At 41.6% G+C, this 26,871-nt stretch overlaps 1 protein-coding gene and 1 non-coding gene across 11 annotated transcripts in view; one reads left to right on the top strand and one right to left on the bottom strand.

Annotated features, from left to right (window-relative positions):
• The first annotated feature begins 3,101 nt into the window (after nucleotides 1–3,101).
• The window catches only part of NF1 (neurofibromin 1), a 306,641-nt gene continuing 282,871 nt past the window's right edge, over nucleotides 3,102–26,871 (top strand). For 5 of the 10 annotated variants that reach the window (XM_032280963.1, XM_032280964.1, XM_032280962.1 and 2 more), the window contains exon 1: nucleotides 3,120–3,535. In XM_032280963.1, coding sequence (XP_032136854.1) covers nucleotides 3,476–3,535 — 60 coding nt within the window. In that variant the 5' untranslated portion in view covers nucleotides 3,120–3,475. Of the gene's footprint in view, nucleotides 3,536–26,871 lie in introns of all 10 variants that reach the window. The other 5 variants (XM_032280970.1, XM_032280969.1, XM_032280968.1 and 2 more) reach the window with 2 other exon arrangements.
• LOC116553625 lies at nucleotides 25,509–25,615 on the bottom strand. Its single transcript, XR_004269845.1, has one exon. It is a non-coding gene; the product is annotated as a U6 spliceosomal RNA (small nuclear RNA).

The raw sequence follows: 26,871 nt of genomic DNA, 5'->3' as shown, positions 1-26,871 counted from the left end.
TTTTTTTTTTTTTTTTTTTTTTTTTTGAGATGAAGTCTCACTCTGTCACCCAGGCTGGAATGCACTGACACAATATCGGCTTACTGCAACCTCTCCCGAGTTCAAGCAATTCTCCTGTCTCAGCCACCTGAGCAAGTAGCTGGGATTATAGGTGTGCGCCACCATGCCCGGCTATGTGTATTTTTTTTTTTTTTTTAAGTAGAGATGGAGTTTCACCATATTGGCCAGGCTGGTCTCAAATTCCTGACTTCAGGTTATCTACCTGCCTCGGCCTCTCAAAGTGCTGGGAGTACAGGTGTGAGCCACAGCGCACGGCCTTCTTTGGCATTTTTGTTTAGAATTCCTGCCATACTATGTATGATCTAACAAAGTACCTAGTATATAACAGGCGTTTGGACACTTTTATTTTTATTTATTTTTTAGACACAGGGTCTTGCTCTGTTGTCTAGGCTGGAGTGCAGTGGCGAGATCACAGCTTATTGTAGCCCCGACATTTGAGCTCAAGTAGTCCTCCCACTTCAGCCTCCCAAGTTGCTGGGACCACAGGCACATGTGAATTGTGGTAATTGAAAAAAAAGTTTCGGTAGAGGCTGGGGTCTCTCTATGTTGCCCAGGCTGGTCTTGAACTTCTGAGCTCAAGCAATCCTCCCCCCTTAGCCTCTAAAAGTTCTGGGATTATAGGAGTGAGCCACCACGACCAGCCCATTTGGACACTTAATATTGGTTCAGTAGAATTGAATGAATTTAATTGGAGAGGAAGTTGGGGTGAAGTCTAGGCCTCCGACTATAATGAGAGGCTTGGCACTTAGGGGAGGCAACAGAACAGGGAGTACAAACTGGGATGAATTAATGACATGCTGGCAGGAGCTTGAGTTAAGGAAGAAGAGCAGAGGGCCAGAGCCTGAAGTTTGGGTGTCTTACCACAGAGCTAGAGAAGGGTAGGCGATTGTGGAAGAAACTAGAGAAGGAGAGAAAAGAAAGGCACAGAAGAACTTCAGCAGCAGAATGCCAGGCAAGACAAGGGAGCTGAGGGTTTTGGTGAGTTGCGTCCAAGAGTAGGGCAGAAGATCAGGGAGATAGACAGGCAAAAAGCCATGGCAACAAGGAAGTAGTTAGGGACTTTCAGAGGAGGGCTCTGAAAAGCTTTTCAGAAAAGGAGAGGAAGGTTGTGGGTCTGGAAGTTTAGCAGCGCAGTGGAGGCACTGGAATACTATCTGGGGGTATGAGTGAGTGCTTTTTCAGGGGTCCTACTTGGGAAAAGCATAGATAGACATTCATTTAATATTCGTTCATTTCTTTCCAGCATTGTCATCATTCTGACATCATCTAAAAGAAATGAGTGTCTGCATTGCATCCTTAAAGAAGAAGGGACCAAAGACATGTCCAAACTCTTTTTGTTCTAGTAGAATAAAACATTAATATGTATTTTGGACAACCACCAACCTAGAGATTGGAAACTTTTCTCAAGGATATATCTCTCTGTACGTGGCTACTGGCTTTGTGGATTTTCTGTAGTAAAATTAAAATTCTAGTTTTGCTGTCCCTTATCACCCAGTGTCTCTCTGTGTGGCCTAACTGGCTGATTAGCGTGTGGTTGAAATGCGTAGATTCATTTTAACATTAGCCTAGGGCCTGTGTGGCGTGATGTCACCCTGTCATCTCACTGTGTGGTGTGGTGTCACCCCTGTCATCTCACTGTGTGGCATGGTGGCTCACCCCTGTCATCTCACTGTGTGGTGTCACCCTGTCATCTCAGCACTTTGGGAGGCCGAGGCAGGGGGATCAATTGAGGCCAGGAGTTTCAGACCAGCCTGGGCAACATAGCAAGACTCTGTCTCTACAAAAAAAAAAAAAAAGAAAAAAAATTAGCCAAGCAGGGTGGCACTCATCTGTAGTCCCAGCTATTCAGGAGTTTCAACTTGGGGGAATCACTTCAGCCCAGGAGTCTGAGGCTGGAGTGAGCTATGATTGAGCCACTGCACTCCAACTTGGGCGACAGAGTGAGACCCTGTCTCTGAAAAATAAAAACATTCACCTATGTAAAATGTATCGAGGAAGACAAATTTTAAAATTACTCATTTCAAAGTCCAATGCCAGATATAGATATATTATCCATTGTTTTGGATGTAATCCTCTTCCTGGAAAACTGGCAAAACCAATTCCACATGAAATCCTTTCAACTCTGGTACTGATTTTGTTTCAGGAGAGCCATAGTCTGCCTCTACTCTCCTTGGAGTTAAACCTCATAGCTTTACTTCCTTACTCTGCCACCTGCCAACTCTGTGACCTTGGGCAAACCAAGGAACCTCTTGTGACCTATTCGTCAGTTAAATGAGGATAATGATATGTATTGAAAAGGTTTGTTGAAAGGTTTAAAAATGACGATGAATATATTGAATTAATAATGTATGCGAGGCCCTAAAGGTGTTTTGAGGGTGGTGAAACTTCATTCTATTATCAACTGTGCGAAAGTTATATTAACTTGGGAGGCTATGAGTTTAGCAGAGTGAGGATGGGCTTAAATCCCAATGCTAGACCCAATGGCTAGACCTCGATTGCCACTGGGTTTAGCATTGGGATTTAAGCGACCTCTAAAAAAGAAAAATCACGGAGTCTCTCTTTGGCCTTCCTTTTTTGTTTCTCAGCAGTCTACAAAACTACGAAGAACCCGAAAATCAGAAGTCGTGTGCTTTGTTTTTTCTGAGAGCTTAAGGCAGAGAGAGGCCGAGAGCACAGCATCCCTGGGAGATTAGCGACTGAGATCCAGGCGCTGGGAGAAAGGCTAGCCCCAGGGCGCCCTAACTTCCAACTCCGGGAGCAATCCAAACCCGGAGGCCGGCGGGGGAGGGGGCAGCCCTAGGTGGAGGCGGGGATGGGAGCAGATGCTCCGGGTCAGCTCTGGCGCTCGCCAGCTGAGCCCAGGGCCAGTCTAGGTGAGCCCCGCGGCAGTGAGGGACGCTCGCCCGTCGGCCCAGAGGAGTTAGGTGACGTCACCTCCAGGAGGACTCGCTTTTTCATTAATGAAACCGGCCGGCGCGGGCGCATGCGCGGCAGTCCCCTTTCCCTCTCGCTTCCCCCTCCCCTTTCCCAGCCGCGCTCTCAATCTCTAGCTTGCTTGCGCTCCCTCTCCCCGGGCCGTGGAAACGATCCCACTTCCGGTGGGGTGTCATGGCGGCGTCTCGGACTGTGATGGCTGTGGGGAGACGGCGCTAGTGGGGAGAGCGACCAAGAGGCCCCCTCCCCTCCCCGGGTCCCCTTCCCCACCCCCCTCCCCCCAGCCTCCTTGCCAACGCCCCCTTTCCCTCTCCCCCTCCCGCTCGGCGCTGACCCCCCCATCCCCACCCCCGTGGGAACGCTGGGAGCCTGCACTCCTCAGACCCACTCCTCGCCTCTTCCCTCACCTCAGCCCCCGCTCTTCCCGGCCCAGGGCGCCGGCCCACCCTTCCCTCTGCCGCCCCCCGGCCGCGGGGAGGACATGGCCGCGCACAGGCCGGTGGAATGGGTCCAGGCCGTGGTCAGCCGCTTCGACGAGCAGGTAACGGGCCCGTGGCGGGCGGGACGTGGGAGCGGAGTGGGGGTGGGGACAGAGTGGGTGAGGGGAGGTAGGAGCGGCCGCCTCCCCCGCGGCTGCCTCAGGCTCTGGAGGAAAGGAAGGGAAGGGGGGATAAGAGGGGGTGGCCAAGGCGGGAGGTGCGGGGTAGGAGGGGACGGCTCGGAGCTTGGGCTCCGTTTCCCTCCTAAGTCGGGGGGTGGGGCCTTGTCCCTGACCAGCCTCCGACCCTCCATCCCGCTTATCCCAGCCCTTCCGCTTGGGAATAGGGATGAGTGACCTGGGGGCGCCTTCAGGGGTGCGCCAACTGGATTTAATCACCCCCTTAGTTTTGTTTTGAACAGAGGTGGGTAACGTTTAGGGGTTCTTTCTTCCTCTTCCCTCCGTGATCCTCCTTACTGGGGACGAGCGAACCCTAAGGCCTGTCTTGTGTACCCCCAATAGGAGAACGATAACATTCCGCCCCTCCCCCAGTTTCTTCAGCTTCCTCTCCTGGAGGGGGAAGAGCAGAAAGCAAGGAAGACACAGGTTTTCTTACTTTCCGCTCCTCGTCTCATCCTGCCCTGAGAGCTTCAAGTGCACACTCACTGCACATCTTTGTGATGCCCCACAACGTCGTCCCCCCATATCCTGATGACACAGACTTGTCATTTTTTAAATTGCCATTTGCAGGGGAAAACGTGGTTCTGAAATATCTTCCTCTTCCTTGATAATTGCAGTCTCTTCTCTCCCTTTTTTTTCTTGCCAGCGGTCTGAGGAGGTGATGTATTCTCCAGTGAGAATGTTGGGGAGTAAGGGGAGAACAGTGAAGGGAAAGTGAGAAACTGCTTGTGAGCCACTGACAACAGGAGCAAAGACAGCTGGGATGTGGTCCTGGAGCTGGTTGTTCAGCTAGTGTTTGTTGTTGTTTTTGACTCTCTCCTCCCGGTTGACAAGAGAAGTTTCATTGAGAATATTTGGGATTAAAAAAAAAGTTTTGTAGCTTGAGGAGGTGACTTTTTATCGCCAGGGTTTCACACGATTAATCCTGGGGCTGAAGGCACACGTAGCCTTTTGTCAGTGGAAGTTAGTTTAACTTTGTGTTGCTGTAGGTAGTTGGGGAAGGTTTAAGGGTACTTTTTGCAGCTGTGGTTGCGATGGGCTTCCTGTGATGAGGGAATTGTTTAAGATTGAGTCAATCTATTTTGTTTACTGGATATAATGGTAAAACTGACTGGGAGCTGAAGGGGTGGGGGAAGAGTTTCTCTCTTATTTGATCCATAAACATTTCTTTACCGGACTCAAAGTGTTTCAGACCCACATGAAAAATATCTAGGAGCAGGCAGAGGAAGTTGAGAAGAACCTATGTAGATAAAATTGAATTATGAAGCTGTAGAGACTTGAAGGAATTATTTCATCCATTTTTCTGCTTCCAGACCCAAAGGCATACTATAAACCAAACTATACTACTAATCCATCTGAAGTTTAATGTTACTGTATATAAAAGATTGCATTATTGATAGAGTATTAGATTTAAAACTTGATAGAAAAGACTCTCTGTAATTTTAATAAAGGATTTAAATGGCACATAGAAGAAACTCAAAGCAGAACCTTGTGCACAGCAGAATCGGCATGTAGGAATTTGAAGGATTCATGCCGCCATTCTCCTCAATTTTTAAACGTTAAAAAAATTTATTTTCAGTTTTTTCTTAATTTTATTTTTTCGCTTCTTACCTGTTCATCTCTAGGCTTGTTTACCATGGTGGAAAAGGTATTTAAAAGAAGAATGATTTTGATTATATGCCCAGCAATGCAAGAAACTGTTTTTCCTTCTGTCCCTAGTGTTAAAAGACCTTAAGGCTTCGTAGTTAGTTATGCATATTGTGGAATCAAACTCACCACGATCTGTTAAAAATTAAGGACATAAGTTTTTAAAACAGCATTTTCTTCACTCCTTATGTTGTAATTAAGAGAAAGATATAGGCCAGGCGCGGTGGCTCACGCCTGTAATCCCAGCACTTTAGGAGGCCTGTGCAGGTGAATTGCCTGAAGTCAGGAGTTCGAGACCAGTCTGGCCAACATGATGAAACTTTGTCTCAACTAAAAATACAACAAAATTAGCTGGGGGCCAGGTGGTGCATGCCCGTCATCCTAGCTCCTTAGGAGGCTGAGGCAGGGGGAATTGCTTGAACCAGGGAGGTGGAGGTTGCAGCGAGTTGAGATCCTGCCACTCCACTCCAGCCTGGGTGACAGAGGGAGACTGTCTGAAAAAAGAAAAAGACACATATGATCTATGAGAAATTCTTTTTTTTTTTTTTTGGGAGGCAAGGTCTTGCTCTATGGCCCAGACTGGAGTGCAGTAGCTCGATCTCAGCCTCCCTCATTCAAGTGATTTCTCCTGCTTCAGTCTCCCAAGTAGCTGGAACTACAGGCATACACCATTTCTAGTAGAGATGGAGTTTCACCATGTTGGCCAGGCTGGTCTCAAACTCCTGACCTCAGGTGATCCACTTGCCTTTGCCTACTGCAAAGTGCTAGGATTACAGGCGTGAGCCACTGCTTACATTTCTGTTGAGCGGATAAATAGCCCTGCATGTACTGTGAGATATTTGTATAAGAATCTTAATAGTTTCAACTATTTATAAAACTTTTAAATTTTGGATTATATTATCTATACTTTGCTTTACTGGGCCCAGGGGGAGTTAAGCTTTTCCTTTTTATTACAGCTTAGTGGTCCATCATGCATGTTGGACCACTTCAGCCCCCAGGGAGCATGTGCATGTCTAAAGAGGGCAACTCTTGTTTCTGATGTTTTGGTTGGATTTCTAATATTTGGTGTGATTAAAGCAGAAATGCATTTCTAGCCACTGCTGATTACAGACATACTGCACTCTGATGGGTATTGCTTAGCAACTTAGTGTAGTAGACCCACTTAAAAGAAGTGGATGTGTTCCATATTGACATTTTGAGCTCACATTCTTGTGGGTAATACAAAATTGCTTAACCTGCTAATATTGCAGCTAAACCTAGTATTTATGGCCTAAGTTAAATGTGTATTGCCAATTTTAGAAGTAATCACCTCCTTGATTAGGGAAATGACAGTTGCAAAGGTGGATAGCCAGAAAGCTGAATGTTACCAGTTACATCTTAGGTCTCTCCTTAACCTGCCTCTGTGGTGCCAAATAGTAAGTTTCTAATTGAAACTGACACATTGTAGGTGTGTAGCTTATTATTATTTTGAGACGGAGTTTTTGCTGTTGTCACCCGGACTGGGTGCAATGGCGAGATCTCAGCTCACTGCAACCTTCGCCTCCCAGGTTCAAGTAATTCTCTTGCCTCAGCCTCCCAAGTAGCTGGGATTACAGGTGCCTGCCACCCTGCCCAGCTAATTTTTGTATTTTTAGTAGAAACAGGGCTTCTCCACGTTGGCCAGGCTGGTCTTGAATTCCTGACCATAGGTGATCCACCGGCCTCGGCCTCTCAAAGTGCTGGGATTGCAGGTGTGAGCCACTGTGGCTTGCCAGGTGCGTAGCTTTAAATTGTGGCTCATTAACCTGGTTTCCAAACAAATTAGAATCTTCTGTGTATCTCACCTAGTTCTGTATGCCCCACTGGTCCCTGTAGAGCTTTATTTCTGAAAGGAAATATGGGAAAACTATGGATATTTGAACTTAAAAAAAAAGAAGTCCATCCCAAAATGATTTGTTGTAAATATGTTCATTTAAAGCAATTATATTTTTCATAGCTGATCAAGCAAAAGCAGTATATAAAAGCCAAAAAGAAACCCTACTCAAAGAACATGTTATAAACTCTGATTTTAGAGGTAATAATAGCATAATTGTTGTTCTCATATATTGAGTGTTAATCTGAATGTTCTTTGAATATGCAGTGAGAGATTCACAGTATACAATGATTGCCAAGTGTCTTTGAACAAACCACATGTTAATTAGACAAATAGATTTGCAAAACTTTGGACCTTTTTGGATTTAAAAAATATGATGGCTTATGCCTGTAATCCCAGCACTTTGGGAGGCTGATGTGGGCAGATCAGGAGGTCAGGAGATTGAGAACATCCTGGCCAACATGGTGCAATCCCATCTCTACTAAATATACAAAAATTAGCTGGATATGGTGGGGTGCACCTGTAGTCCCAGCTACTTGGGAGGCTGAGGTAGGAGAATTGCTTGAACCTGGGAGGTGAAGGTTGCAGTGAGCTGAAATGGTGACACTGCACTGTAGCCTGGGGACAGAGTGAGACTCCGTGTCAAAGAAAAAAATATATTCTAGCCTCATTCTTAAAGCCTGGTCTGTAATTTTTATAAGGCCTTATAATAGTTGAAAATGAGTACTCTTTTATGGTGAAGAATACTTTATGGTGACTGAGAAATAATGCTTATTCTTCCAATTTTAGTATTGTGCTGTTGAAGCAAGCACAATAATGCTTATTCTTTACTTTGGAATTCTTTTTTTTTTTTGAGACGGAGTGTCGAGCTGTTGTGCAGGCTATAGTGTAGTAGTGAGATCTCGCTCACTGCAATCTCTGCCTCCTAGGTTCAAGCAATTCTCCTGCCTCAGCCTCCTGAGTAGCTGGGACTACAGGCATGCACCGCCACGCCCAGCTAATTTTTTTTGTAATTATAGTAGAGATGGGGTTTCACCACCAAGTTTGGCCCGGATGGTCTTAATCTCCTGACCTCATAATCCTTTCGCCTTGGCCTCCCAAAGTGCTGGGATTACAGGTGTGAGCCACCGCGCCTGGCCAGAAATCATCTTTTAAAAAAATTTCTTCCAGCTGTTCCTCAGTTCTGAGTACCCCTTATACTTTCTGCCTTACCTGGGAACTAATTTAGTCTTTATGTGAGCTTCTTTCTTTTAACTTTTCAGACTAAGATTTCCTTTCTCTTGGAAATCAGACGTTTACTTAGTCCTGCAGCTCTCTCTGTGAACCAATCCTTTTCTTTTTGTTGCCAGATACTCGATACCTCTACTGTTTACCCATTCCCTTTGTAATTCTGAAAAGTAGCTCCTGCTTCTGCTTTCCTTCTTGATTACCGTTTTCCTGAAAGTGATTCCTTCTGGCAAAACATAGTGGTCTTTGCTCAATTGTAACGCCACTGTGATGTTCCACTACTCTCCTCCCACAAACCAATCTCTTCCAGTTCCCAAGACACAGTACTTTTCCACTGAATTAGAGTTCCTTAGTGGTGGTCTTAGTTTTGTTCTGTTATTCACTGCCTTTGTCGCTATCCTAGCCATTAGCTTTCCTGTGGATCCTAGATTTACTCATTTGTTGAAAAAGAAATGACTAGAAAATCTTTTAGATTATTTCAAGTTTAAATATTCGATGATTTTAATATTTTAACAGCATGTCTCTCTGACACAACACTATTGGGAGTTGACCCCACTTAATTTACCAGACTATTTCCCATTATGCCTCTGCATGCACATATGTTCCAGGCAGGTCACCTCAGTCTCTTCTGTATATATCATGCCTATTCCCACTTCTTATCTTTGTTTCTGCCAGTCCCTGTCTGAATGCTTTAATTCCTCCTTTGTGCTTTTCTAATTCCTGTCCATCTGTCAATGTTCAGCTCAAACTTCATTTTTTTTTTTTTAATGAGGTTGTTTGAGACTAAACTCTGCTATCTTCTTGGTATACTTGTCACCTGGGGTTTTACAGAACTGCACGGCAAGGTTTCTTCCTTTAAGAGGGTTGATTGAACACAACTTGGCTTTGTTTTTTTTTTTTTTCCTTGTCTTTTTATCAAATGGAGTGTATACTTTCTGAAAAGCAAAGAACTTCATTAGAATTCTCTTCTAATCACCCCAGTGCCCAGCACAGTCTTAAGCACACAGAACATTGATGGAATGTTTTTCATATGATTCCTAGTTGAAGGGTAGACTGGCTAAATAAAAAAGTACTTTTGGCTTTGTTTTACTGAATTTTACTTCTGCGTTTGTAATAGTCTAGGTTTGATAAGTGATATTTAACTAGTAATGTGAAAAAAAATTGGCTTAAAGAAGGAATTTATACATATTTATATTACCTCCCATAGAGCAAGCATGTTTTTTGAAGCAGGGCCCAGATCTGATCAACTACTTTTATAATCTTGGATTTGTCACTTACTGTTAGGACATTTTGCAATGGTCTGATAGGATGTGAATGTGAAACACTTTGAAAAGTCTAATATTTTTCTAATACAAGATTTATATGTTTTCTTTATTGCTTATTCCTTTTTTTTTTTTTTTTTTTTTGACAGGGTCTTACTCTGTCGCCCAGGCTAGAGTGCAGCTTATTACTGACTGTTGTGTTTTCACCAAATAAGAGAGTAGGCCGGGTGCGGTAGCTTAAGTTTATAATCCCTGCACTTTGGACGGCCCAGGTGGGAGGATTGCTTGAGGCCTTGAGTTCAAGCCCAGCCTGGGCACCATAATGAGATGCTGTCTCTAAAAATATTCACTGGGTGTAGTGGCATGTGCCTGTAGTCTCAGCTACTCAGAAGGCTGAGCCAGGAAGATCGCTTGAACCCAGGAGTTCAAGGATACAGTGAGCCATGATTGTGCCACTGTAATCCAGCTTGGGTGACAGGGTGAGACCCTGTCTCCCAAAAAAAAAAAAAAAAAAAAAAAAGGGGAGGAGCGTGACTAGTCTCTGGATATTCCTTTGTATGTACCTTGGCCAATATATACCTTTAGTATCCATTGACAAGTTCTCTTTCTTCTTCTTTTTTTTTGTTTGTTTGTTTGTTTGAGATGCAGTCTCACTATATTGCCCAGGTTGGAGTACAGTGGCACAGTCTCAGCTCACTGCAAACTCTGCCTCATGGGTTCAAGTGATTCTTGTGCCTTAGCCTCCCGAGTAGCTGGCATTATAGGTGTGCACAACCACACCTGGCTAATTTTTGTATTTTTAGTAGAGACAAGGTTTCACCGTGTTGGCTGGTCTCATACTCTTGACCTCAGGCAACCCACCTGCCTCAGCCTCTCAAAGTGCTGGGATTATAAGCATAAACTATGGTGCTGGGCTGATATTGTTACATTGTATTTTAAATGTTTCTGTTTTTTGCCCTACTCTTTTTATTTGACTTTTTAACCATTAGGAAATTAGATTCTTTTCTTAAATCTGCCTATTTATTTATTTATTTATTTATTTTGAGACAAGGTCTTGCTTTGTTGCCCAGGTTGGAGTGTAGTGGCACAATCTTGGCTCACTGCAACCTCTACCTACCAGGTTCAAGCGATTTTCCTGCCTCAGTCTCCCAAGTAGCTGGGATAACAGGTGTGTGCCACCACGCCGGTTAATTTTTTTATATTTTTAGTAGGGGCAGGGTTTCACCATGTTTTGGCCACGCTGGTCTTGAACTCCTGACCTGAGGTGATCTGCTCATGTTGGCCTCCCAAAGTGCTGGGATTACAGGTGTGAGCCACTCTATCTCTAGTAAAAACACAAAAATACTTTACACCACAAAGTATTTTTGTGTTTTTACTAGAGATGGGGTTTTGCCATGTTGGTTAGGCTGGTCTCGAATACCTGCCTCTGCCGTGCAAAGTGCTGGGATTACAGGTGTGAGCCACCGCGCCTGGCCTTAAAAGTACTTTAAAAAATTGTTTTGACTGGGTGCAGTGCCTCATGCCTATATTTCAAGCTTTTGAGAAGCTGAGGTGGGAGGATCACTTCAGCCTCAGAGTTTGAGAGCAGCCTGGGCAACAGAGTGAGACCCCATCTCTATAAAACGTTAAAAAAAAAAAAAATCAGCCAGTATGCGTTGGTTAAAAGTAAAGTAACGAAAAAAACAAACAGAAATTAGCCAGGTGTGGTAGTATATGCCTGTGGTTCTAGCTACTTGGGAGGCTGAGGCAGGATTGCTTTTGAGCCCAGGAAGTTAAGGTTGCAGTGAGCCATGCTCACGCCACTGCACTCTGGCCTGGTTGAGACCCTGTTTTAAAAAAATTTTTTTAACATGGAAAAAGTATTTTTGTTTTTGGTTTTTTATTTGAATACAGGCCACTCCACCCAACCAAAAGTTTTGTCCTTAAACAAAAGTTTAAGTCGTACAATACAGTAGTAAGAAAGCCTTATTTTTATATCTGTGTTCTTTAAATTACTCAGACTGTTATAGGGCATTTTTGTTGTAGCCTTTAAATTTGTTGTTCTGAGGTTCTATGTAGACTCTATATTGCATTCTAACAACATACTTTTAAGGATAAGCAGTGTATTAATTAAAAAATGTTTTCCACATGTGTTCCCTAGGTCTCCGTCTATTTTGGAGGGGTGTGTGTGTAAGTCAAGAGATAGGAGGTATAGGAAGGCTCTAAAGAAAGTTTAAGGAGGAGAATGTTCTATAGAAGTGGAAGGGGAAATTTGTGGTCAGTTTAAACTGTTCAAAGGCTTGGGATCAATATTGAAGCAGAATATGGGCATCTTAAGCTGTTTCTCTGCAAAGGATTGACTTGTGTTTATAGAAGCATTGGCTTGTTTCATCTGTCATTTTTAAGAATACCCCATTTTCTTGGGTGTGGGAAGGGAAAGATGAGACCGTTTGTTTTGATCTTGAAGAATAGAAAAGTGGTTTTACATTGTAGTGACTGTGAATTAAGTTTAAGGTTTCATCAACTTGTAAATTTCTGTGTCATACTATGTGGTAGAACCTTCAGTAAACAGAGTACTCTCAGGTGTTCAATGCTATATGATATGAATTATAACTGATATTTATAGTACCCTCACTAAAGTCTCCTAAAGACTATCCATTTGACTACTTCAGCTGTTACATACCTGTGATATGTAGTTATCTTCTCCACATATAACTGGTTTTTAAAAATTGTTTATTATTCATTTATTTTAGAAAGGTCTCGTTTTGTTGCCCAGGCTGGAGTGCAGTGGTGTGATCATAGCTCACCATAGCCTTGAACTCCTGAGCTCAAGTGATCTCTCACCTCCCGAATATCTAGGACTATGGGCATGCGACACCGTACTTGGCTATTATTTTAAATTTTTTTTGTAGACACGGCGTCTTGTTATGTTGCCCAGGCTGTCTCAAACTCTTGGCCTCAAGCAGTCTTCTCACCTTGGCTTCCCAAAGCACTGGAATTATAGGCATGAACTACCGTGCTGGGTCCTGAGTGGCTTTTGAGCCATTGACTGTATCACCAAAAAAAGCTTCTGTTAAGGCAAAGCCCCAAGCTAATGTGGAGTTCATCCTCCTAAAATGAAGAATTGGCATTACGTTCTAAAATTTTCCATACTCCTACCCATAAATGGTACTAATTACTTTGCAGTAGCAGTTACTTGAGGTGCAAACTTCCAGATTGCATATTTTCTTTAAACCATAGTCTGGCACTCTTGGTTTGGCTTAGGGTTGCCACTGCAGTCCGCAAGCTGTTGCCTGCCCTTATTCATATTTTATAGCTTTGAATGTCTTATTCCATTGAATTTCAGATAACTTACCTAACTTTCTCTGATGAAATCCTTTCCTGCTTTACCTCACCCCCACCAGTACTCGCACCTCACTCCACACCCCCACTGGCAGATTGGTATATCTACCACAAGAACCATGAAGTTAATTTTGTAAATAGCAGGACTTCTAGAAACTTTTAAGGATTTTATTTAACTTATTTTTAATCAAAATATTATACTAAGATATTGACCTTTTGGGAATTTATGTCTCTTAACGATCTCAAGTGGTGGCTCTTTTTTGTTGACACAGTTCTCATAGTAATTTGGGCATGAGAAAACAACTTTTACCACTTCAGACTTGTGAGGACAGCCTACTATGTAGTAAAAGAAAAATCTCTTGACTGCAACTTGCCGTGTGGTCTTCGACAAGTCACTTAACCTCTCTGAACATCAGTTTTCTATGTTTTCATGTGTGAAATGGGCATGATACTTACCCTGTTCACATCATGGGCTTGTTTAATGACTTAGGTATGAAGCTTACATGAAAAGAAGCTGTAAGTAGTCATAAAAATGTATTAGCATCTGTGCAGTATTAAGTTTTCTATCCGTTCTTATAATTTAGTGATTATTATTTCTACTCTACATCAGAAAAAAGTTAGGGAAAACAATATGTTCACAATCATATGATATATAATTGAGTTAAACTAGAGTATGGATGTCTTAATCCTTAGATCACTAACTTTTCAGTAGTTTTAACAAGTCTAAAATTTATGAAAGGATAGTACAAATATGCATAGTAAGGAATGTATGATCGCCTTTTCACTCAAAGATGGTATCTTTTACCTTTTATGTTCATATTAGAGTATCTGAATCTTTTAAAATTGGTTATATGTTAGAAATAGACGTAAGTTCTAAACATTATATCCTTGATTTCATTATGTGTTATTCTCCTGGTCACTTTATCAAAGCTTCTCCAGCTGTTAGAAGTTGTAACATTGCTTCCCTTTTATTTAGTTATATAATATTATGCTCACCATAAATCCTTAGATGAGAGAATAGAATTTGTGACAATACCAAATTTTTGCAAAATTGGATTTTATATTCTAAGAACATTTTACTTAGAGTTTGATTATATTTGAGGCAACCTTTTAAACTTTGGTAGTATTTGAATGAAGATTCCTGAATTTGTGTGTGTTTTTTTTTAATTGTTACATCTACTTTTTCAGTTTTTCTTTTTCACTATAACAGCTCTCAAATCCTTCATCTTGTCTTTTGGAGTATTTTTTCTGCTCTCCTGTCTTTGTCAGTCCCTTCTATTTCTGTCCCACCTTGGGTCTGGGAAAATGTACCTTGATGCGCCATGTGAGTCTTCTTCCTTTTGGGCAATTGAGTGAGGAGGAAAAAAAGGAAAACATTTGTATTCCTGTTATGTTTCAGTTTTTGGCCTCTGGTAAGTGAATCTGCAGTAAGGAATGAGAGTGATAGTAGGTTTTGTTTTGGTCAAATATTGGCAGCAAAGATCAACAAAGACCTGAAGTTGTTGTTTCTCTCATGACCCAAACTGACTTTGTGGCTCAGAATTCAGAAAATTAAAACATTTCCATATAAGGTCAAATTTTATAATTCTTAAAATGGATTTTTTGTTTCTTTTTTATTGAGCCAGCCCTCTGGCTGAAAAAATAATTCCAGCCATTGATTGACCAGTCACAGATCCTTAGAAGGAATCCGAGATTAAGTCCTACTTGTACAGTATCCCTGACAGCTGGTTGTCTAATCTCTGTGTGGACATTAAAAATAAAAAAAGTAGTAATTAATATCCTGATGGTATGGAAAATACAGCAAAATCACAACAAGTAAATATCATTACTAATAAATAGCACGGCTCAGAACCACTGTTAAGATTTTGGTGCATGTTATTAAACGTGCTGATTTTGAAATCAGACTGCTTGGGTTTGACTCTTTGCTCTCCGCCACTGCTTTAAGCTCATGGACAAGTTACTTCTTCAAACTTCACTTTATTCACTTGTAAAATAGAGTTAAGAGCACCTGTTTCACAGAGGTGGCTATGAGATTTGATAAAGAAATATATATAAAGCATGTAACAGTTTCTGGCACATAGGAGCTCAATAAATGTCAGTATTGTTTGTTGTTGGAATTGAATGACTTACATTGTTTTATAATCTGTTCTTTTAATATAAACACTTTTCATATGGTTACATTTTCTTTTATATTGCTTTAAATTTTAAGGGATTACATATAATGTTTTTTCTTTTTATTTTTTTTTCCCCCTGACCTCAAGTGATCTGACCACCTTGGCCTCCCAAAGTGCTGGGATTATAGGTGTGAGTCACACATCTGGCCTTTTTTTTTTTTTTTTTTGGAGATAGGGTCTTGCTTTGTCACCTAGGCTGGAGTGCAGTGCCATGAACATGGCTCACTTCAGCCTCTACCTCCTGGGCTCAAGTGACCCTTCCACCTCAGCCTCTGGAGTAGCCCAGCTAGTTTTTGTACTTTTTTGGTAGAGACAGGGTTTTACCATGTTGCCTGGCTGGTCTTGAATTCCTGGGCTCAAACGATCTGCTCACCTTGGCTTCCCAAAGTGCTGGGATTCTAGACATGAGCCACCTCACCCAGCCGAGAACTTGTTACTTTACCTTTAGCCCTGTTTAGGCGAGAGGAAACTGTGAGCTGCTCCATAAGAGCAGTCTGCTTGATGGGTCTTTGGGTTTTAGAGTTTTCAAGGATGGTTAAATGGTTGTGCCACACAAAATTTAACCAGTTCCATTAAAAGACGTCAGGGCAGATCCTTCTTTTTTTTTCTTGTGCTGTTCTAAATACTATGATAGGCAGTCTTATTTTGCCCTGTGGTGGGTGACCAGGTATACTATAACTCAAGGTAACTCATTCCATTTGTAGACTTGTAATTGTTATAAGCTCATCCATTAAATTGAGCCTCATCCATCTCATCTGATCAGCCAACATTTAAGTGCCTTCTATTTGTGATAGATGCTGGAACATTGTGGTAAATGCTAGGGAAATAATAATAAGATGTGGCTCTTGGTTTCCAGAGACCCTAAAGTCTAGTATGGGAGAAATAAAATTATAGTGAATATTATGATAGATGCATAGAGTACCATGGGAGTATGTAAGAGGAGCATCTGATTGAGACTGGGCAGTTTGAGAGCTTGTTAGAGAAAGTGATACGTGAATTGAGTTGTGAATCTCATAGGTTCTTCTGTGCCATACTAAGATGTTCACATTCTTTTGTGAAGGCTTTGGCATTCATTGAATGGCTTATCCTTTAGTGAGAGAAGTTGACAAGTATAAACAAGGGAAATGATGGAATGAAGAACCATAGAACATTGAAGAATACAGGGATCCAAATTAAGGTGAAATTAGAGACTGAAGTGGTAGAGAAGGAAGGAATGAGTTTGATTCATAATAGCTTTGGGGGAAATGAGAGAGTGGTCTAAGAACACTTAACAATATTGGACAGTATTAAGAACTCAGCTGAATTTGCAGACTGTTTCTTTGGTATGGTCGTAGTCATTGGAATTGAGGAGATTAAGGAAAACTGAGGCCCATGTGTTGGATAAGTGACATCGAAGTCACCTAGATTAGGGTTGTCAGATTTGGCAAGCAGAAATATAGGATGCTTCATTAAATTTGAATTTCAGATAAACAATGAATAAGTATTTCCCAAATATGGCATAGGGCATATGTAAAAAAATTATTCATGTTTATCTGAATTTCAAATTTAACTGGAAGTCTTGTATTTTATCAGGCAACACTAACCTGGATGCTATCTAGATGGTGGTGTATATGAGAGGTAGAGGAGAAACTGAGCCGGGAACCAATTTCTTTTGATGAGGGGAAAATAGCTACAAACTTGGTAGGTAACTATTTGGTAGGTTTGGTAGTGAGTAGTATATGAGTCATAAGCCTTAAAGAAGAATGGGTTTTTATAAAAGTAGAAAAGTTTGGAATTTGGAGTCTTTTATCCATTGTTTCTAATTCCACCCTCTATAACTCGATAGAATAAATTTGTCCCTTTACTTTTCAACAAATTTGAGTTGGGCATGGTGGCTCACACCTGTAGTCCCAGTGCTTTGTGAGTCAAGGTGGGATGATCACTGGAGGCCAGGAGTTTGAGACCAGGCTGGGTAACATATCGAGATCCTCTCTAAAAAAATTTTTTTTCTTTTTGAGATGGAGTTTTCACTTTCTTTGCCCAGGCTGGAGTGCAATGGTGTGATCTCGGCTCACCGCAGCCTCTGCCTCCTGGGTTCAAGGGATTCTCCTGCCTCAGCCTCCTGAGTAGCTAGGATTACAGGCATGTGCCACCACACCTGGCTAATTTTGTATTTTATTTTAGTAGAGACAGGGTTTCTCCATGTTGGTCAGGCTGATCTTGAACTCCTGAACTCAGGTGATCCGCCTGCCTCAGCCTCCCAGAGTGCTGGGGTTACAGGTGTGAGCCATCACACCTGGCCGAAAAAGTTTTTTAAAAATTAGCTGGGCCTTGTGGCACACGCCTGTTGTGTCAACCACTTGGTAGGAGTTCCAGGCTGCAGTGAGCCATGATCACGCCACTTCAGCCTGGGTGACAGAATGAAACTCTCTGAATTTTTTTTTTTTTTTTTCTTTTGAGACAAGGTCTTGCTTTCACCCAGGGTGGAGTTCAGTAGCACAAACACGGCTCCCTGTGGCTTTGACCTCCCTAGCTCAAGCCACCCTCCCACCTCAGCCTCTTATGTAGCCGGGACCACAGATGCATGCCACCATGCCTGGCTAGTTTTTTAATTTTTTGTAGAGACGAGGTTTCACCATCTTGCTCAGGCTGGTCTCGAATTCCTGGACTCAAGTGAGCCTCCCACCTGGACCTCCCAAAGTGCTGGGATTACAGGCAGGGACCACTGCCCAAGCAAGACTTTGTCTCTAAAAATTAAATAAATAAAATAAAGACATCTTAAGTACACCCGAGATTCCCACTCCCACCAAAAATAATTTCGTTAATTCTTCAGCCATCTCTCAAAGGACCTGTTTTCAAGACACTGCACTATCCTAATTGTTTTCCTTTTGGTGCAATGTGGTTAATACTCAGACATACCATTTTTCACCTTTCCTCTCAATGTTCTGTGAGAGTATTATATGAAACTTAAATGGCTTTAAAAATGCTGAACTTGCTGGACATGGTAGTTTACACCTGTATTCCCACCACTTTGGGATGTGGAGGAGGGAGGATTGCATGAGATTAGCCTCATAGTTAGACCTTGTCTTTACAAAGAAAAATAAAAAAGAAGCTGGGCATGGTGGTACATGCCTATAGTCCCAGGTACTTGGGAGGCTGAGGTGGGAGGATGGCTTGAGCCCATGAGGCTGAGCCTGCAGTGGGCAGTGTTTGTGCCACTGCACTCCAGCATGGGTGACAGAGTGAGACTCTGTTTAAAAAAAAAAAAAAAAAAAAGAGTTTCAGGTACACTATATTTTTGGTATGCATTTGATTACCATTGCAGTACATCTATCAAAAATGTTAATTTGTATGTTTTAAAGTTCTATTATGAAAAGTTTCAAACATAATCAAAAGTAGAAAGATGATTTTATTTATTTATTTTATTTTATTGTGACAGAGTCTCACTCTGTTACCCAGGTGGGAGTGCAGTGGCATGATCTCAGCTCACTGCAACCTCTGCTTCCCAGACTCAAGCAATCCTCATGTCACAGCCTCCTGAGTAGCTGGGACCACAGGTACACACCACCACTCCTGGCTTTTGTATTTTTTGTAGAGGCAAGGTTTCATCATGTTGTGCAGGCTAGTCTTGAACTCCTGAACTCAAGAGTTCCACCCACCTCAGCTTCCCAAAGTGCTGGGATTACAGGTGTGAGCCACTGCACATGGCCTAGAAAGATGATTATAAATTAATCGTTTTGTATCCATTACTCAAGTTTCTCCCCAGTCTCACTTCATCCATATTCCTACCCATTTCCTGCCCACCACCTCTTCATTATTTAAAAGGAATCCTTTATATCATTTCATTGTGACTTATTCCTATGCTGATTTTAAGAGCTGTGTAATATAAAAAAAATCAGGAATCAGAGGACTTGACTTTAAGTCTTAACTTTCTACTGGAGTGAGTTAACAGTGGGGCAAGCTAAGCTGTGTTAGGCCTAAATTCCTAATATGTTGAAGTGAGTAACAGGTGGTGGAGGGGACATAATGTCGCTTGCCGCTTTTCACAGGGATCCATGAGCATCAAAGATAGGAGGTGAGGTAATACGAATCAAAGTATTTTGTCAACTCTAAGCTCGAAAGCAAAAGTGCTTTACAAAGGTAAGATTTTATTATTAGTAAATGCTGCTTCCCTGTATAAGTGCTGACAACTCATGTACAGTCAGCCTTAGAATTAAATGAATGTTGATATTAATTTAAGCCCATAGTATGAAAATCACCCGTTCACCTTTACCCACTCTTGCATTTTGACAATTGCAGAAACATTTTCTCATTCCCAGTCTGGCTCCTGTCTACTTTTCATGACTTCTGCAAGTTCACTGACAGCATTTCTCTTATAACATTTCTAGATTTTCATCTGTACCTTGGATTAATTCATGTAGACTTAAGTTCAGGTAAAGCAGGAAGGTGGGCTCTTCATGCTTTATGTATCTAAGAGTTCTGACAACTCTCAACAATGCTCTTTTTCAAATTTGAAGATCATTTTCTGTTTTTTTTTTTTTTTTTGGGACAGGGTCTCTGTCATTCAGGCTGGAGTGCAGTGGTATGATCTTGGCACACTGCAACTTCTGCCTCCTGAGTTCAAGTGATTCTCGTGCCTCAGCCTTCCGAGTAGCTGGGATTATAGGCGCTTGCCACCATGCCAAACTAACTTTGATATTTTTAATAGAAATGGGGTTTTACAGTGTTGTCCAGGCTGGTCTCGAACTCCTAACCTCAGGTGATCCTCCTGCCTCATGCCTTCCAAACTGCTGGGATTACAGGCATGAGTCACCATGCCTGGCCTCATTTTCATCTAGAACAATTAGAAGTAAAAACTGAGTTGAATAGTTCTGCTTTTAATGACCTATTGGTACTGTATTGTAGACTCTAGTGATTAATTTTTTTTTTTTTTTTTTTGAGACGGAGTTTCACTCTTGTTACCCAGACTGGAGTGCAATGGCGTGATCTCAGCTCACCGCAACCTCCACCTCCTGGGTTCAAGCAATTCTCCTGCCTCAGCCTCCCGAGTAGCTGGGATTACAGGCACGCACCATCATGCCCAGCTAATTTTTGTATTTTTAGTAGAGATCAGGTTTCACCTTGTTGACCAGGATGGTCTCGATCTCTTGACCTCGTGATCCACCCGCCTCGGCCTCCCAAAGTGCTGGGATTACAGGCTTGAGCCACCGCGCCCGGCCGACTCTGGTGATTCTTGTTCTTCTTTCCTCATCTTTTTGATCCTAATGTATTTTTAAAAGCCTTTACATATTTTTATCTTTAAAATATCTAGATATTCTGAAAGTTTGTTTTAACTCTTTCATCCATTGTGTGCAGTGTGTATTTTTTCTTTAATGTCCTTATAAATACTGAACTATAGGGGAGGGGAGAGGAGGAGCAACTGGTGCAGGCACACTAGTTTCTTTAGGAAAGTCCACTTTGCCAGATCACTTAAGACTTACTAAAATTATGGATTTCCTGGCTCTACTAAATGTCTTGTGATTTCTAGAGGTCCCAGGTCATTTTAATATAAAGCTGAGTTTGTAAACCATTGCTATATAATATACAGGGAGAATTTAATTTCTGGGTGGTATTAATAGGTCACAGTACAGTCATATATATAACTGCAACAAGTTAGAAGAAAGACCACAATTGGATGAACTTTAAAAATCATTATTTAGGCCAGGCCTGGTGGCTCACGCCTGTAATCCCAGTACTTTGGGAGACAGAGGTGGGTGAATTACAAAGTAAGGAGATCAAGACCATCCTGACCAACATGGTGAAACCCTGTCTGTACTAAAAATGCAGTTACAAAAAAAACAAAAAAAAAAAAAAAAGGAAAAAAAAAAAAAGCTGGGCGTGATGGTGCACTCCTGTAGTCGCAGCTACTCAGGAGGCTGAGGCAGGAGAATTGCTTGAACCCAGGAGGCATAGATTGCAGTGAGCCGAGATCACGCCACTGTACTACAGCCTGAGTGACAGTGCAAGACTGTGTCTCAAAAAAAAAAATCATTATTAAAAAAAAATATTGGAGAGCTATGGAAGTAATGAGGACTAGATTAATTGAATTCCAGAGATAGAAGAGACCTTTCCTTTATAGGTGAGCAGAGGATTGCTGACATTTGCTGACTCTGGACACATACTGAAGGAAAAAGAAATCAGAGAGGAAGTGCATTTTACTAAAACTGTAACATGGGCCCAGTTCAATTCCTGATTGGATTGAGGTGACCAGCCTCTCTCATCCCTTTTGCCTAATAGAGGAAATAGACAGCTCTTACTGGGAGGCTATGTTCTGGGGTATCTATGGTTCTTTCATTTGTAATAGTAGCATGCTATTAACAATTTCTAGAGATGTGAAAGGGTGGAAAAATTCAAGAAAAAAAAAACTGCAGAAGACTTAGAAAATTAGTTATCAGTCAAGGACTTTAAAATAACTATAGTATACTTAAGAAAATAAAGGAAATTATGGACAAAATGGATGAAAATTTTCATAGAGAATTGGAATCCATGGAAGGAAACCAAATGGACATTCTAGGAATCGAAAACACAGCATTGGTTGCTTAAGGTTTTTATTTGTAGTTTAATTAGAAACTTTGGTGCAGGACTCTAGGACCTCACTCCACCTCTTTCCCTATTCTTTATTGTTCTTTAAAAAGAAAAAAAAAAACCCAGGTAAATTGAACATACGCTATTTAAGTTCCATAAGAGCAGAGGCTCTGTCTGTTTTGTTCGTTGCTCTATTCCCAGGGCTTAGCATAGTGCATGCCATGTTAAAAAACAAAACAAGACAGAACAAAATCTTCCTTACCACCACTTCCACAAACCCCCCACAATTAATAATTGATTGACATTAATCTGAAATTAATTATTCATTGTGCCGGTTCAGTAGCAAACTATACACAGCAAAAGGCAAGACTAGAGAACTTGTGGACAAATCAATATAAAATATCTAGGTAAAAGCAGAGGAAGGAAAAAGACTAGAGAGAGCACAACAGAGCCTAAGAGACATGTGGGACACCTGTAAAATGTCTAATGTGTAATTGGAGACCCAAAAGTAGAGAGATTAGCATGGAAGCAAATACTTGAAGAGGTAATGGTAAAATATTTTCCCAAACTGATGAAAGGTATCAACCTATAAATTCAAATAGTTTAGCAAACCCCAGGCAGGATGAACACAAAACTATACTTAGCGTATCTTAATGGAACTGTTGAAAACTAGAAACAGAGAAATTCTTAAAAGCAGCCAGAAGAGGGGGAAAAAAGGCACTGTGTTCAAAGGAACAATATAACTGATGACTGACTTTTTAACACACCTGTGAAAACTAGGAAATAACAGACATTTTTTAAGTGTTGGCAAAAAAAACCCTGCCAACCTAGAAGTTTACTTTCAGCAGAAATATCCTTCAGACAAGAAGGTGAAATAAATACATTTTTAGACAATCAATAGCTGACAATATATGACCAGCAGACCTACACTGTAAAATTAGTGAAGAAAGTTTTTTAGGCAGAAGGAAAATATCTCAAATGGAAGTACAAAACTGTGGGAAATAATAAAGAGCACATACCTGGGTAAGTGTATGAGTAAACAGACAAGACCTATTGCCTGTTGTTTTTGTTGTTGTTTTTAGGAACTTTATTGCTTTTTGCTATTCTAGAATGATAGAATTTCTACAATTGTTAAGCCAAGTCTGACCAGCAGACTCTGTCTGAGCAATGAATGACAGAAGTACATAGACACAGATGTTTTGCCTGTGCAGGTGTGGCTAGGGGACTGCATGGCTCTCAGATCCTCAAGAGGGAGTCCGGCTGTGAAGCCCCATTATGCTGGAGATGCTCCACATTTATTTAATACAGATTAAATGACAAAGGTCTCTAGTAAACACTATTAGTGTGGGTGATTAACATTGCCTACCCCCGAGTAACGAGCAGTTCTGTTCGTGGATGATCAAAGGTCGGTCTTAGGACAACATGAGTAAACAAGCTATTTAGATAAACTGCCTGCCTAATTGCCTCTGGGTAAGGATAGCCACCTTCGGCTGGTTCTTCCCAAAGTTTTGCAAAACTTCTCAGCCTTTCAAGAAGATTTGCATCTTTCTTATAATTTTTCCCATAACCCTGACCGATCTCCTATATCTCCCCTTTTTCTGTTTTTTGCATCAGGTTTTGTTGGTTGAAGAGTACAGATGTGTGCTACAACGGGTTTGTTAGGTGCAGCAGTTGTAAGTCATATTCTGGCTTTGCATCCTAGAATTAGTAAATAACATAAGACAAACATGAGTATAATCAGTATCATTTTCCAGTCAAGCAGTGACCCTCCAGGAATGGGGCTCAATCCAGGAGAGATGTTTTCACATACCCTTCCATATGGCTGTTTGTTGGGTGTGTAGATATATGGCGTTTAGGGATTCTAGAATTTTAGTTTTAAGTTACTTCATGTCTGCCATTAAATTATCATGTAAGTTTCCCCAGAAGTGTTGTTTCACTTCATCCCAACTATGTATTGATCGATTCCAAGGTAGAGAGGTGACACATATGCTTATGTTCCCAGTCACAGTTTAATTGCTGATGGAATGCCAGTGCATCTTGCTGCCACACCCCTACATATTCCAAGGCAGCCTTGAGGGCTTGCAAGCATGCAAGAATTTTTTGATCTATGCCCTGCTGTAAGAGGAGTTCATTAGACACATTTCTGGCCAAGTTATCTACAAAAGTAGCTGTTTGCACTGATTCAGTAGTAGATGCTACAGCCACACTAGCAGTTGCTAGGATGACTATGGCTGAGACTATAAAGGCTATAAGTATATGAATCTTTTGTATTTGACTTGGGACAGGGCACATTCTAAGGTGGCAAGAGCAGAGGAAACTTGCCAGTTGCATGTCAAATTGAGTAGTAGGAATGCCTCAGATTGTCTTTTTAAAACCATAATGGTAGTAATACTTAAATCAGCTGTATTGTAATTAGCAGTGCATGAGGTGAACCAAGCCTGTCCCTACACTTGGGTCACAAATGTGGAGTTTTGAGGTGTAATAGAAATATTGGTTCCTGTAAGGAAAACATATGGATAGGTAGTGAAAATTAGGTACTGATCTGTGTGATTATGAATAAAATCATAGTATAATTGTTACTGGAATTAAGTTATGTCCCATGCCAGGTGTTAAGAGAGATGCTAAGATGTCCCAGGTACCATAATGTGTCTTGGGGTGGCATGGACTTGACTTGGGGTCGATACCCCATCCCCATTGGCCCAAATCATAGGGGAACAGGATGTGACTATGATTGATGCAGACATCATTACAATTGCCCTATAAATGACTGTGGGGGCTCCAGTCTAAGATGTTATAATTGTCTAACTGGAGGCTACAGGCTTGTCCGCTGTGACAGGCTTCCCAGCCAAAGTGGAATCCATTACTTTCCCAGCTTGGTTCTTTAGCACAGGGAGGAATGTTGGGGAAAGTAGCATTGGTTGCCTGGTTTGAGGCTACCAGCAAGCAAGAATATTAAGGCATTTCCTTTGCCATGATGTAGCCACACTTGTGTTTGGACAGGTACACAGTAAGGGTTAGGACTTTTTATAACTTACACACAGTGGGAGGATAGTGGAGTGATATTAAGTGTTATCTGGCACCTTAGTCCAATGTATGCCATTAATGAGCGACCCCACTGGGGGTATGTCAATTCCACCTAGCCAAGCAGTCGCATTGTTAAAGGCTAGGAAGGGAGTGTCTGCCTAAGTAACAGGTGGAAAAAAGGCAGATTTAGAACATGGGCTCAATAGAGTGTAGCAGGTACAGGTAACAGAGAATAAAAAAGTTAAAAATTATCTGGAGTGAATGGTGTTTATGTTTGGAGCAAGATTCGTTCAGCCTCCTGAGTTGTTTTCTTCAGCATTCCCCAGGTAATGTCTGGGGCTTGTGTCATTGGAGGAAGCTGCATCATCTAGGGCTGTGGGTCCTGCAGGGTCATTTTCTTCATCTTTGGTACCAGGTTGGGTCCTAGCCATGCCATGATATGGTTTGATGCATTGTGCTGGAATCAAAGAGGACCTGACGGGGTGTAAACACAAGCATATCCTCTTCCCCGTCTTAGCAAATCATTTGGACCACATCATACATTACTATTTACATCCTTCCATAAAACTGTGGGTTTTATGTTTAGAGAGGTTTTAGCAAAGTGCATTTCTATAGCTGATTGAAACTTGTCATCTAAATTTAAAAAAATTAAGGGTAAATAAGTCTTGTGCTAGTAGTGTTGCAGGGTCCTTACTCATACTCCTCCTTTTTGTTTTCTGAGCCTATTTTTTTTTCAAGTAATAAACATATTTTACTAGTGTAAAATGTAATCTGCTTTCCAACAATGAATGAAAAACTTCAAAAAAAAAAATATGGAACGTTTCACGAATTTGCGTGTCATCCTTGTGCAGGGGCCATGCTAATCTTCTCTGTATCGTTCCAATTTTAGTAAATGTGCTGCCGAAGTGAGCATTTCTGAGCCTATTTTTAAGGGTGGAGTGGGCACGTTCTACTATGGCCTGTCCTGGGGGTTATACGAAATGTCTGTGGAATGTTGGATGTTTTATGTGTGACAAAATTGTTAAAATTGTGAGCTGGCATAAGCTGGACCATTATCAGTGTTAATTTTTGTGGGCCACCCCATAAATGCAAAAGTTAAAAGAAGATGTTTAATGACATATCTGGTGGACTCTTCAGGCAGCGCATGTGCGCTAATTAGATGAGAATTGGTATCGATAGATAACATGTACATATCTTAGTTTTCCAAATTCAGGGACGTCTGTAGCATCTGTTTGCCATAACTGATTAGGTTCTAGTCCTCTAGGATTAACACCTGTAGAAGCAGGGGATGTGCCTGTGAGCTGACAGTCTGGGCATTGCAGGATAATTTGTTTAGCTAGTGTTTGGGTAAGTTTGAAATTGTTTAAGTTTCTCCAATTTTGGTGGAAAAATTGATGTGATTGGGCGATTTGGTCAAGCAGTGATGTCATAACTTGTAGGTCTGCCTGATCATTGCCATAAGCCAGTATGCCACAGTGAGCTGTGGGCTCGCATATCTGTGATTAAAAATAGGGTCTGTACGTTGATCCACCAATTGCTGAAGTCGAGCAAAAAGGGCACACAGGGTGGGCTCGAGAGTAGACTTGATGAGGGGCTGTCTCAAGGTTCTGCAATAAATAAATAGAGTAAGCAGAGTCACTAACAATATTGATGGGCTGAACAGAAAATGTCTCCAGGGACAATATTAGGGCTCTAACCTCCCCTCTCTGAGTGCTAGTAAATCTAGATCAAGTGAGGGAATTATGCAGTTTCACCAGACAGCAGCTTTTCCATTCTTACCAGAGTCATCAGTAAACAGCGTTAAAGCGTTAGGTATGGAGGAGTGAACTACTTATGTAGGTATAATTGCAGGGGTATGAGATAAAAACTAAAGCAGTTTGTCAGCAGAAAGGGCATGTTCGAATTGGCCTGTGTAATCAGAGAGTGCAATCTGAAGATCTAGAGATAGGGGCAATATTGCTTTGAATTGCATTTTACTCAAAGGAATTCTTATGACATCAGGGTCATAACCTAGCAACTGATGGCATTGTCTGCGGCCTGTATAGATGACTTTATAACTAGCCGGATATAGGAAGATAGTGTTTTAGTCCTGGTATGTGTGCAAAAAACCCGTTCTAGGAAGCGCAGTCCTGAGGCCATTTGTTTTATTAATCCTGTTGGGGAATGGTT

This window comes from Sapajus apella, unplaced genomic scaffold, assembly GCF_009761245.1.
Source record: "Sapajus apella isolate SASKATOON/1434 unplaced genomic scaffold, GSC_monkey_1.0 scaffold12, whole genome shotgun sequence".
In the NCBI taxonomy this organism is placed as follows: Eukaryota; Metazoa; Chordata; class Mammalia; order Primates; family Cebidae; genus Sapajus; species Sapajus apella.
The sequence above is the reverse complement of the archived record's forward strand: the minus strand, read 5'-3'. Positions and strand labels throughout refer to the sequence as shown.